This window comes from Scyliorhinus torazame, chromosome 8, assembly GCF_047496885.1.
Source record: "Scyliorhinus torazame isolate Kashiwa2021f chromosome 8, sScyTor2.1, whole genome shotgun sequence".
NCBI classification, from domain to species: domain Eukaryota; kingdom Metazoa; phylum Chordata; class Chondrichthyes; order Carcharhiniformes; family Scyliorhinidae; genus Scyliorhinus; species Scyliorhinus torazame.
The window spans coordinates 155,613,468-155,626,794 of record NC_092714.1 but is presented as its reverse complement, the minus strand read 5'-3'; the positions used below and the strand labels follow the sequence as shown (position 1 = coordinate 155,626,794).

Sequence of the window (13,327 nt, the reverse complement as noted above, 5' to 3'; positions counted from 1 at the left end):
TCACTGCACCTTCCCTGTCCCTCCTCCCTTCACTCCACCTGCCTTGTCCCTCCTCCCTTCACTGCACCTGCCCTGTCCCTCCTCCCTTCACTGCACCTTCCCTGTCCCTCCTCCCTTCACTGCACCTTCCCTGTCCCTCCTCCCTTCACTCCACCTGCCTTGTCCCTCCTCCCTTCACTGCACCTGCCCTGTCCCTCCTCTCTTCACTGCACCTGCCCTGTCCCTCCTCCCTTCACTGCACCTTCCCTGTCCCTCCTCCCTTCACTGCACCTTCCCTGTCCCTCCTCCCTTCACTGCACCTTCCCTGTCCCTCCTCCCTTCACTGCACCTTCCCTGTCCCTCCTCCATTCACTGCACCTTCCCTGTCCCTCCTCCCTTCACTGCACCTTCCCTGTCCCTCCTCCCTTCACTGCACCTTCCCTGTCCCTCCTCCCTTCACTGCACCTTCCCTGTCCCTCCTCCATTCACTGCACCTTCCCTGTCCCTCCTCCCTTCACTGCACCTTCCCTGTCCCTCCTCCCTTCACTCCACCTGACTTGTCCCTCCTCCCTTCACTGCACCTGCCCTGTCCCTCCTCCCTTCACTGCACCTTCCCTGTCCCTCCTCCCTTCACTCCACCTGCCTTGTCCCTCCTCCCTTCACTCCACCTGCCCTGTCCCTCCTCCCTTCACTTCACCTGTCCTGTCCCTCCTCCCTTCACTCCACCTGCCTTGTCCCTCCTCCCTTCACTTCACCTGCCCTGTCCCTCCTCCCTTCACTCCACCTGCCTTGTCCCTCCTCCCTTCACTCCACCTGCCCTGTCCCTCCCCCCTTCACTCCACCTCCCCTGTCCCTCCTCCCTTCACTGCACCTGCCCTGTCCCTCCTCCCTTCACTGCACCTGCCCTGTCCCTCCTCCCTTCACTGCATCTTCCCTGTCCCTCCTCCCATAATTCCACCTTCCCAGGCCCACTTCCCTTCACTCCAACATCCCTTTCCCACTTCCCTTCACACCACCTTTCCTGTCCCTTCTCCCTTCACTCCACCTGCCTTGCCCCTCCTCCCTTCACTCCACCTCCCCTGTCTCTCCTCCCTTCACTGCACTTGCCCTGTCCCTCCTCCCTTCACTCCACCTCCCCTGTCCATCCTCCCTTCACTGCACCTGCCCTGTCCCTCCTCCCTTCACTCCACCTCCCCTGTCCCTCCTCCCTTCACTGCACCTGCCCTGTCCCTCCTCCCTTCACTTCACCTGCCCTGTCCCTTCTCCCTTCACTCCACCTCCCCTGTCCCTCCTCCTTCACTCCACCTCCGCTGTCCCTCCTCCCTTCACTGCACCTGCCCTGTCCCTCCTCCCTTCACTGCACCTGCCCTGTCCCTCCTCTCTTCACTGCACCTGCCCTGTCCCTCCTCCCTTCACTGCACCTTCCCTGTCCCTCCTCCCTTCACTGCACCTTCCCTGTCCCTCCTCCATTCACTGCACCTTCCCTGTCCCTCCTCCCTTCACTGCACCTTCCCTGTCCCTCCTCCCTTCACTCCACCTGCCTTGTCCCTCCTCCCTTCACTGCACCTGCCCTGTCCCTCCTCCCTTCACTCCACCTGCCCTGTCCCTCCTCCCTTCACTTCACCTGTCCTGTCCCTCCTCCCTTCACTCCACCTGCCTTGTCCCTCCTCCCTTCACTTCACCTGCCCTGTCCCTCCTCCCTTCACTCCACCTGCCTTGTCCCTCCTCCCTTCACTCCACCTGCCCTGTCCCTCCCCCCTTCACTCCACCTCCCCTGTCCCTCCTCCCTTCACTGCACCTGCCCTGTCCCTCCTCCCTTCACTGCACCTGCCCTGTCCCTCCTCCCTTCACTGCATCTTCCCTGTCCCTCCTCCCATAATTCCACCTTCCCAGGCCCACTTCCCTTCACTCCAACAGCCCTTTCCCACTTCCCTTCACACCACCTTTCCTGTCCCTTCTCCCTTCACTCCACCTGCCTTGCCCCTCCTCCCTTCACTCCACCTCCCCTGTCTCTCCTCCCTTCACTGCACCTGCCCTGTCCCTCCTCCCTTCACTCCACCTCCCCTGTCCCTCCTCCCTTCACTGCACCTGCCCTGTCCCTCCTCCCTTCACTCCACCTCCCCTGTCCCTCATCCCTTCACTGCACCTCCCCTGTCCCTCCTCCCTTCACTCCACCTCCCCTGTCCCCCCTCCCTTCACTCCACCTGCCTTGCCCCTCCTCCCTTCACTCCACCTCCCCTGTCTCTCCTCCCTTCACTGCACCTGCCCTGCCCCTCCTCCCTTCACTCCACCTCCCCTGTCTCTCCTCCCTTCACTTCACCTGCCCTGTCCCTCCTCCCTTCACTGCACCTGCCCTGTCCCTCCTCCCTTCACTCAACCTGCCTTGCCCCTCCTCCCTTCACTCCACCTGCCTTGCCCCTCCTCCCTTCACTACACCTCCCCTGTCCCTCCTCCCTTCACTCCACCTGCCCTGTCCCTCCTCCCTTCACTGCACCTGCCTGTCCCTCCTCCCTTCACTGCACCTGCCCTGTCCCTCCTCCCTTCACTGCACCTGCCCTGTCCCTCCTCCCTTCACTACACCTCCCCTGTCCCTCCTCCCTTCACTCCACCTGCCCTGTCCCTCCTCCCTTCACTGCACCTGCCCTGTCCCTCCTCCCTTCACTGCACCTGCCTTGCCCCTCCTCCCTTCACTACACCTCCCCTGTCCCTCCTCCCTTCACTACACCTGCCCTGTCCCTCCTCCCTTCACTTCACCTGTCCTGTCCCTCCTCCCTTCACTCCACCTGCCTTGTCCCTCCTCCCTTCACTTCACCTGCCCTGTCCCTCCTCCCTTCACTCCACCTGCCTTGTCCCTCCTCCCTTCACTCCACCTGCCCTGTCCCTCCCCCCTTCACTCCACCTCCCCTGTCCCTCCTCCCTTCACTGCACCTGCCCTGTCCCTCCTCCCTTCACTGCACCTGCCCTGTCCCTCCTCCCTTCACTGCATCTTCCCTGTCCCTCCTCCCATAATTCCACCTTCCCAGGCCCACTTCCCTTCACTCCAACAGCCCTTTCCCACTTCCCTTCACACCACCTTTCCTGTCCCTTCTCCCTTCACTCCACCTGCCTTGCCCCTCCTCCCTTCACTCCACCTCCCCTGTCTCTCCTCCCTTCACTGCACCTGCCCTGTCCCTCCTCCCTTCACTCCACCTCCCCTGTCCCTCCTCCCTTCACTGCACCTGCCCTGTCCCTCCTCCCTTCACTCCACCTCCCCTGTCCCTCATCCCTTCACTGCACCTCCCCTGTCCCTCCTCCCTTCACTCCACCTCCCCTGTCCCCCCTCCCTTCACTCCACCTGCCTTGCCCCTCCTCCCTTCACTCCACCTCCCCTGTCTCTCCTCCCTTCACTGCACCTGCCCTGCCCCTCCTCCCTTCACTCCACCTCCCCTGTCTCTCCTCCCTTCACTTCACCTGCCCTGTCCCTCCTCCCTTCACTGCACCTGCCCTGTCCCTCCTCCCTTCACTCAACCTGCCTTGCCCCTCCTCCCTTCACTCCACCTGCCTTGCCCCTCCTCCCTTCACTACACCTCCCCTGTCCCTCCTCCCTTCACTCCACCTGCCCTGTCCCTCCTCCCTTCACTGCACCTGCCTGTCCCTCCTCCCTTCACTGCACCTGCCCTGTCCCTCCTCCCTTCACTGCACCTGCCCTGTCCCTCCTCCCTTCACTACACCTCCCCTGTCCCTCCTCCCTTCACTCCACCTGCCCTGTCCCTCCTCCCTTCACTGCACCTGCCCTGTCCCTCCTCCCTTCACTGCACCTGCCTTGCCCCTCCTCCCTTCACTACACCTCCCCTGTCCCTCCTCCCTTCACTACACCTGCCCTGTCCCTCCTCCCTTCACTCAACCTGCCTTGCCCCTCCTCCCTTCACTACACTTCCCCTGTCCCTCCTCCCTTCACTCCACCTGCCTTGCCCCTCCTCCCTTCACTACACCTCCCCTGTCCCTCCTCCCTTCACTCCACCTGCCCTGTCCCTCCTCCCTTCACTGCACCTGCCCTGTCCCTCCTCCCTTCACTGCACCTGCCCTGTCCCTCCTCCCTTCACTGCACCTGCCCTGTCCCTCCTCCCTTCACTGCACCTTCCCTGTCCCTCCTCCCTTCACTGCACCTGCCCTGTCCCTCCTCCCTTCACTGCACCTGCCCTGTCCCTCCTCCCTTCACTAAACCTGCCCTGCCCCTCCTCCCTTCACTACACCTCCCCTGTCCCTCCTCCCTTCACTCCACCTGCCTTGCCCCTCCCCCCTTCACTGCACCTTCCCTGTCCCTCCTCCCTTCACTACACCTCCCCTGTCCCTCCTCCCTTCACTACACCTCCCCTGTCCCTCCTCCCTTCACTCCACCTGCCCTGTCCCTCCTCCCTTCACTGCACCTGCCCTGTCCCTCCTCCCTTCACTGCACCTGCCCTGTCCCTCCTCCCTTCACTGCACCTGCCCTGCCCCTCCTCCCTTCACTCCACCTCCCCTGTCCCTCCTCCCTTCACTCCACCTGCCCTGTCCCTCCTCCCTTCACTGCACCTGCCCTGTCCCTCCTCCCTTCACTGCACCTGCCCTGTCCCTCCTCCCTTCACTGCACCTGCCCTGCCCCTCCTCCCTTCACTCCACCTGCCTTGTCCCTCCTCCCTTCACTCCACCATCCCTGTCCCTCCTCCCTTAATTCCACCTTCCCAGGCCCACTTCCCTTCACTCCAACATCCGTTTCCCACTTCCCTTCACACCACCTTTCCTGTCCCTCCTCCCTTCACTCCACCTCCCCTGCCCCTCCTCCCTTCACTGCATCTTCCCTGTCCCTCCTCCCTTAATTCCACCTTCCCAGGCCCACTTCCCTTCACTCCAACATCCCTTTCCCACTTCCCTTCACACCACCTTTCCTGTCATTTCTCCCTTCACTCCACCTCCCCTGTCCCTCCTCCCTTCACTGCACCTCCCCTGTCCCTCCTCCCTTCACTGCACCTCCCCTGTCCCTCCTCCTTCACTCCACCTCCCCTGTCCCTCCTCCCTTCACTGCACCTCCCCTGTCCCTCCTCCCTTCACTCCACCTGCCCTGTCCCTCCTCCCTTCACTGCACCTCCCCTGTCCCTCCTCCTTCACTCCACCTCCCCTGTCCCTCCTCCCTTCACTGCACCTCCCCTGTCCCTCCTCCCTTCACTCCACCTGCCTTGTCCCTCCTCCCTTCACTGCACCTCCCCTGTCCCTCCTCCCTTCACTCCACCTCCCCTGTCCCTCCTCCCTTCACTGCACCTGCCCTGTCCCTCCTCCCTTCACTGCACCTCCCCTGTCCCTCCTCCTTCACTCCACCTCCCCTGTACCTCCTCCCTTCACTGCACCTGCCCTGTCCCTCCTCCCTTCACTGCACCTGCCCTGTCCCTCCTCTCTTCACTGCACCTGCCCTGTCCCTCCTCCCTTCACTGCACCTGCCCTGTCCCTCCTCCCTTCACTGCACCTTCCCTGTCCCTCCTCCCTTCACTGCACCTTCCCTGTCCCTCCTCCATTCACTGCACCTGCCCTGTCCCTCCTCTCTTCACTGCACCTGCCCTGTCCCTCCTCCCTTCACTGCACCTGCCCTGTCCCTCCTCCCTTCACTGCACCTTCCCTGTCCCTCCTCCCTTCACTGCACCTTCCCTGTCCCTCCTCCATTCACTGCACCTTCCCTGTCCCTCCTCCCTTCACTGCACCTACCCTGTCCCTCCTCCCTTCACTCCACCTCCCCTGTCCCTCCTCCCTTCACTGCACCTGCCCTGTCCCTCCTCCCTTCACTGCACCTTCCCTGTCCCTCCTCCCTTCACTCCACCTGCCTTGTCCCTCCTCCCTTCACTTCACCTGTCCTGTCCCTCCTCCCTTCACTCCACCTGCCCTGTCCCTCCTCCCTTCACTTCACCTGTCCTGTCCCTCCTCCCTTCACTCCACCTGCCCTGTCCCTCCTCCCTTCACTGCACCTCCCCTGTCCCTCCTCCCTTCACTGCACCTGCCCTGTCCCTTCTCCCTTCACTCCACCTCCCCTGTCCCTCCTCCTTCACTCCACCTCCCCTGTCCCTCCTCCCTTCACTGCACCTCCCCTGTCCCTCCTCCCTTCACTCCACCTCCCCTGTTCCTCCTCCCTTCACTCCACCTCCCCTGTACCTCCTCCCTTCACTGCACCTGCCCTGTCCCTCCTCCCTTCACTGCACCTGCCCTGTCCCTCCTCTCTTCACTGCACCTGCCCTGTCCCTCCTCCCTTCACTGCACCTGCCCTGTCCCTCCTCCCTTCACTGCACCTCCCCTGTCCCTCCTCCCTTCACTCCACCTCCCCTGTCCCTCCTCCCTTCACTCCACCTCCCCTGTACCTCCTCCCTTCACTGCACCTGCCCTGTCCCTCCTCCCTTCACTGCACCTGCCCTGTCCCTCCTCTCTTCACTGCACCTGCCCTGTCCCTCCTCCCTTCACTGCACCTTCCCTGTCCCTCCTCCCTTCACTGCACCTACCCTGTCCCTCCTCCCTTCACTCCACCTCCCCTGTCCCTCCTCCCTTCACTGCACCTGCCCTGTCCCTCCTCCCTTCACTGCACCTTCCCTGTCCCTCCTCCCTTCACTCCACCTGCCTTGTCCCTCCTCCCTTCACTTCACCTGTCCTGTCCCTCCTCCCTTCACTCCACCTGCCCTGTCCCTCCTCCCTTCACTTCACCTGTCCTGTCCCTCCTCCCTTCACTCCACCTGCCCTGTCCCTCCTCCCTTCACTCCACCTGCCTTGTCCCTCCTCCCTTCACTTCACCTTCCCTGTCCCTCCTCCCTTCACTCCACCTGCCTTGTCCCTCCTCCCTTCACTGCACCTGCCCTGTCCCTCCTCCCTTCACTCCACCTGCCCTGTCCCTCCTCCCTTCACTTCACCTGTCCTGTCCCTCCTCCCTTCACTCCACCTGCCTTGTCCCTCCTCCCTTCACTTCACCTGCCCTGTCCCTCCTCCCTTCACTCCACCTGCCTTGTCCCTCCTCCCTTCACTCCACTTTCCCTGTCCCTCCTCCCTTAATTCCACCTTCCCAGGCCCAGTTCCCTTCACTCCAACATCCGTTTCCCACTTCCCTTCACACCACCTTTCCTGTCCCTCCCCCCTTCACTCCACCTGCCCTGTCCCTCCTCCCTTCACTGCACCTGCCCTGTCCCTCCTCCCTTCACTGCACCTTCCCTGTCCCTCCTCCCATAATTCCACCTTCCCAGGCCCACTTCCCTTCACTCCAACATCCCTTTCCCACTTCCCTTCACACCACCTTTCCTGTCCCTTCTCTCTTCACTCCACCTGCCCTGTCCCTCCTCCCTTCACTCCACCTCCCCTGTCCCTCCTCCCTTCACTGCACCTTCCCTGTCCCTCCTCCCTTCACTGTACCTGCCCTGTCCCTCCTCCCTTCACTCCAGCTCCCCTGTCCCTCCTCCCTTCACTGCACCTGCCCTGTCCCTCCTCCCTTCACTCCACCTGCCTTGTCCCTCCTCCCTTCACTCCACCTGCCTTGTCCCTCCTCCCTTCACTGCACCTGCCCTGTCCCTCCTCCCTTCACTCCACCTCCCCTGTCCCTCCTCCCTTCACTGCACCTGCCCTGTCCCTCCTCCCTTCACTGTACCTGCCCTGTCCCTCCTCCCTTCACTCCAGCTCCCCTGTCCCTCCTCCCTTCACTGCACCTGCCCTGTCCCTCCTCCCTTCACTCCACCTGCCTTGTCCCTCCTCCCTTCACTCCACCTGCCTTGTCCCTCCTCCCTTCACTGCACCTGCCCTGTCCCTCCTCCCTTCACTCCACCTGCCCTGTCCCTCCTCCCTTCACTTCAGCTGTCCTGTCCCTCCTCCCTTCACTCCACCTGCCTTGTCCCTCCTCCCTTCACTTCACCTGCCCTGTCCCTCCTCCCTTCACTCCACCTGCCTTGTCCCTCCTCCCTTCACTCCACTTTCCCTGTCCCTCCTCCCTTCACTCCACCTGCCTTGCCCCTCCTCCCTTCACTACACCTCCCCTGTCCCTCCTCCCTTCACTCCACCTGCCCTGTCCCTCCTCCCTTCACTGCACCTGCCCTGTCCCTCCTCCCTTCACTGCACCTGCCCTGTCCCTCCTCCCTTCACTGCACCTGCCCTGTCCCTCCTCCCTTCACTGCACCTGCCCTGTCCCTCCTCCCTTCACTGCACCTGCCCTGTCCCTCCTCCCTTCACTGCACCTTCCCTGTCCCTCCTCCCTTCACTGCACCTGCCCTGTCCCTCCTCCCTTCACTGCACCTGCCCTGTCCCTCCTCCCTTCACTCAACCTGCCTTGCCCCTCCTCCCTTCACTACACCTCCCCTGTCCCTCCTCCCTTCACTCCACCTGCCCTGTCCCTCCTCCCTTCACTGCACCTGCCCTGTCCCTCCTCCCTTCTCTGCACCTGCCCTGTCCCTCCTCCCTTCACTGCACCTGCCCTGTCCCTCCTCCCTTCACTGCACCTGCCCTGTCCCTCCTCCCTTCACTGCACCTGCCCTGTCCCTCCTCCCTTCACTGCACCTGCCCTGTCCCTCCTCCCTTCACTGTACCTGCCCTGTCCCTCCTCCCTTCACTGCACCTCCTGTCCCTCCTCCCTTCACTGTACCTGCCCTGTCCCTCCTCCCTTCACTGCACCTGCTCTGTCCCTCCTCCCTTCACTCAACCTGCCTTGCCCCTCCTCCCTTCACTCCACCTGCCTTGCCCCTCATCCCTTCACTACACCTCCCCTGTCCCTCCTCCCTTCACTCCACTTGCCCTGTCCCTCCTCCCTTCACTTCACCTGCCCTGTCCCTCCTCCCTTCACTGCACCTGCCCTGTCCCTCCTCCCTTCACTGCACCTGCCCTGTCCCTCCTCCCTTCACTGCACCTTCCCTGTCCCTCCTCCCTTCACTGCACCTGCCCTGTCCCTCCTCCCTTCACTGCACCTTCCCTGTCCCTCCTCCCTTCACTGTACCTGCCCTGTCCCTCCTCCCTTCACTGTACCTGCCCTGTCCCTCCTCCCTTCACTGCACCTGCCCTGTCCCTCCTCCCTTCACTCAACCTGCCTTGCCCCTCCTCCCTTCACTCAACCTGCCTTGCCCCTCCTCCCTTCACTACACCTCCCCTGTCCCTCCTCCCTTCACTCCACCTGCCCCTCCTCCCTTCACTCCACCTGCCCTGTCCCTCCTCCCTTCACTGCACCTGCCCTGTCCCTCCTCCCTTCACTGCACCTTCCCTGTCCCTCCTCCCTTCACTGCACCTTCCCTGTCCCTCCTCCCTTCACTCCACCTCCCCTGTCCCTCCTCCCTTCACTCCACCTCCCCTGTCTCTCCTCCTTGAGTGAACCATGTCGGCGGTAACTCGGCCAGTTGTCGGCAGAAAATCGCTTGAAACACTTGAAGCATCTTTTGTTGCTGTGTTCCCCCCAAATTAAGTGATGTCTAGAAATGGTGAACCCAGATTGGGTAAGTTAATTTATGTGACAAAAGATGATAATTATGATTTTCTTCCTCCCTCAGATACACAGGTGCCCATGGACACATCAGGCAGCGGCACAGTGGTTAGCACTGCTGCCTTACAGAGCCTGGGATCCAGGTTCAATTACAGCCTTGGGTCACTGTTTGTGTGGAGTTCTCCCCGTGTCTGCGTGGGTTTCCTCTGGGTGCTCTGGTTGCCTCCCACAGTCGAAAGATATGCAGGCTAGGTTCTCAATTGCCCCTTAGTGTCCAAAAGGTTAGGTGTGGTTACTGGGTTACGGGGATAGGGTGGGGGTGTGGGCCTGGGTGGGGTGCTCTTTCAGAATGACCTTATTCTGCACTGTAGGGATTCTATTCTGTAAATGGACAATTTTGTGCATTAGGGCTGATAAATAGGCAGGATACTGAATCAGGGGCGAGATTCTCCGACCCCCCGCCGGGTCGGAGAATCGCATAGGGCTGGCGTGAATCCCGCCCCGCCGGTTGCCGAATTCTCCGGCACCGGATATTCGGTGGGGGCGGGAATCGCGCCGGTTGGCGGGCCCCGCCCCCGCGATTCTCCGGCCCGGATGGGCCGAAGTCCCGCTGCTAGAATGCCTGTCCCGCCGGCGTAGATTAAACCACCTACCTTACCGGTGGCACAAGGCGGCGCGGGCGGGCTCCGGGGTCCTGAGGGGGGGGGGGGCGGGGCGATTTGGCCCCGGGGGGTGCTCCCACGGTGGCCTGGCCCGCGATCGGGGCCCACCGATCCGCGGGCGGGCCTGTGCCGTGGGGGCACTCTTTTCCTTCCGCCTTCGCCACGGTCTCCACCATGGCGGAGGCGGAAGAGACTCCCTCCACAGCGCATGCGCGGGGATGCTGTGAGCGGCCGCTAACACTCCCGCGCTTGCGCCGCCCGGAGATGTCATTTCCGCGCCAGTTGGCGAGGCACCAAAGGCCTTTTCCGCCAGCTGGCGGGGCGGAAATTAGTCCGGTGCGGGCCTAGCCCCTCAAGGTTAGGGCTCGGCCGGTCAAGATGCGGAGGATTCCGTACCTTTGGGGCGGCGCGATGCCCGACTGATTGGCGCCGTTTTGGGCGCCGGTCGGCGGACATCGCGCCGATACCGGAGAATTTCGCCCCAGATCCTCAGTCCTGTAACATCATGGGCAGGATTCTCCGAGCCAAAATCGGGTCCGACGCCTTCCCGCAATTCTCCGCGGACTGGAGAATAGCCGCCAGTCGCGCGCGGGGGGTCGACGGGGCCCCAGTCGGGGCCCTTGAAAGAGGCCCCCGTGGCGATTCTCCACTGACAACTGGCCGATTTACCGCCGACGTGGTTCACTCATGGTGGGGGGATCTGTCACCGGGAGGGGGGGGCCTCCAGGACGCCCAGGCTCGCGATCGAGGACCACCGATCAGCGGGTCTGCGCGATCTGGGGGAGGGTCTTTATTGTGGGGGCCGGCCTGCTGTGTGGGTCCACCATGTTGCACGAGGCGGCCGCCGCACACATGCGCGGACCCGTGGCCGGAGGTGTAGGGTCCCATATCAACAGCCGGAGCTGCGAGGAGCACTCCAGGGCCCTGTAGCCCCCTTCAAAAAGGAGAATCACTCTGGACCGACTAGAAAAAAGTCCAGAGTGATTCACGCCCGTTTTCTCATGGGCGTGGGGACACAGCCCCATTATCAGAGAATTCCGCCCCTTAAATTCCCACCTGGTACCTCTTTACATTTATCAAAGCGTGGGGATATTTTCAATTACCACGGTAAACCGTTTATTTTTATTCGTTGTCTTATCTTAATATCAGAATTATCATAACTTCAGCATGAAAGGTGTCACTGGGCAGAGGACAGAGGCTCCATTGTGGGCTGGAGAATTGTACCTAAACTTTAAAATATTCTAAATGTTGCAAAAAGCCTCAGCGAAACCACACTTACCGCAGTCCGAGAGAATGAAGATCCCAATCAGCAACATTCGGATGGACCCCCTCAGGGAAGCTGGAAGCTCGAAGCGCAATAAAGCCATCTGGAGGAGATGAAGCTGTGCCTGTGGTGTGAGGTGTGGAGACGTCAACTTCGCAATGAGGCAGTTCAGGCATGGTGTGAGACTTAGGAGCAGTTGTGAGTTAGAATCACAGCAATCCTCAGCACTGAACCCGTGGCAGGAAATAACGGCCCCTGTCCCCTCCCATCCGTCTCCCCATCTTGCAGGGTTTGGCGGGGGAGGTCACCACCTCCCCTCAGGTACAAGCACTTTGTCTTATCCGTAAAATCCCAGCTGGAACAGAACACTGCCTCAAGCAAACTGATTCTCTCACAGTTTCATCAAAACCAGTCCTCATTAAGGATTCACACCTGAAACCTTCCCTTAACTGTTATACAGACATGGCCTGACCTGCTGCATTTCTCCACAGGCAGTGACATCCCATATCTCACAACATGGGAGGCCTTTCAGTCCACAGTGCTTCTGCCAGCCCACTGAGAGAGCTATCCAATGGGTTCCATTCTCCTGCATGTTCCCAAAGGGCTGAAAAATATTTCCCCTGGAATACTTTCCCAATTCCCCTCAGAAAATTGTTGAATCGGCTTTCACCCCCCTTTCGGGCAATGATTTCCAAGTCCTAATCAACTCACTGTGCAAGAACAATTCTCAACACCTAACCGCTGTCTTTTCAGACCATAAGACAGAGGAGCAGAATTAGGCCACTTGGCCCATCGAGTCTGCACTGCCATTCAATCATGGCTGATATTTTTCTCATCCCCATTCTCTTGCCTTCTCCCCAAAACTCCTGACCCCCTTATTAGTTTAACACAGGGCTAAATCGCTGGCTTTGAAAGCAGACCAAGGCAGGCCAGCAGCACGGTTCAATTCCCGTACCAGCCTCCCGGAACAGGCGCCGGAATGTGGCGGCCAGGGGCTTTTCACAGTAACTTCATTGAAGCCTACTTGTGACAATAAGCACTTTTCATTTCATTTCATTTCATTAATCAAGAACCTATCTATCTCTATCTTAAAGACAGTCGGTGAATTGGCCTCCACAGCCTTCTGCGGCAAAGAGTTCCACAGATTCACCACCCTCTGGCTGAAAGAATCCCTCCTCATCTCTGTTTTAAAGGATCATCTGAGATGGTGTCCTCGGGTTCTAGTTTTACCTACAAGTGGAAACATCCTCTCCACGTCCATTCTATCCAGGCCTCGCAGTATCTTGTACATTTCAATAAGATCCCCTCTCATCCTTCTAAACTCCAACGAGTACAGACCCAGAGTCTTCAAACATTCCTCAAATGACAAGTTCTTCATTCCAGGGATCATTCTTGTGAACCTCCTCTGGACCCTTTCCAAGGCCAGCACATCCTTCCTTAGATATGGGGCCCAAAACTGCTCACAATACTCCAAATGGAGTCTGACCAGAACCTTATACAGCCTCAGAAGTACATCCCTGGTGTTGTATTCTAGCCCTCTTGACATGAATGCTAACCAATTTTAACCAATTATCTTAATTATTGGTTATTCCTGAGAGTTGAAGCAGTTCCGCACCCCCTGCCTAATCTATTAAAATCATTCACTTTTAACATGTCCATTAAATGTTCCCTTTCATAGAATCATAGAATTTACAGTGCAGAAGGAGGCCATTCGGCCCATCAAGTCTGCACCAGCTCTTATAAAGAGCACTCCACTTAAGGTCACGCCTCCACCCTATCCCCGTAACCCAGTAACCTCAACTCACATTTCTGGACACTAAGGGCAATTTATCATGGCCAATCCACCTAACCTGCACATCTTTGGACTGGGAGGAAACCGGAGCACCCGGAGGAAACCCACATAAACATGGGAGAACGTGCAAACTCCACACAGATAGTCACCCGAGGCCAGAATTGGACCCTGGCGCTGTGAGGCAGCAGTGATAACCTCTG

The 13,327-nt window shown here is 60.2% G+C and overlaps 1 protein-coding gene across 1 annotated transcript in view; it reads right to left on the bottom strand.

Moving 5' to 3' along the window:
* Window positions 1-11,600, bottom strand: part of LOC140428889 (C4b-binding protein alpha chain-like) — a 54,155-nt gene extending 42,555 nt beyond the window's left edge. Inside the window, exon 1 of the mRNA XM_072515535.1 lies at window positions 11,351-11,600. Coding sequence (XP_072371636.1) covers window positions 11,351-11,438 — 88 coding nt within the window. The 5' untranslated portion in view covers window positions 11,439-11,600. The remainder of the gene's footprint in view (window positions 1-11,350) is intronic.
* Window positions 11,601-13,327: the final 1,727 nt, after the last annotated feature.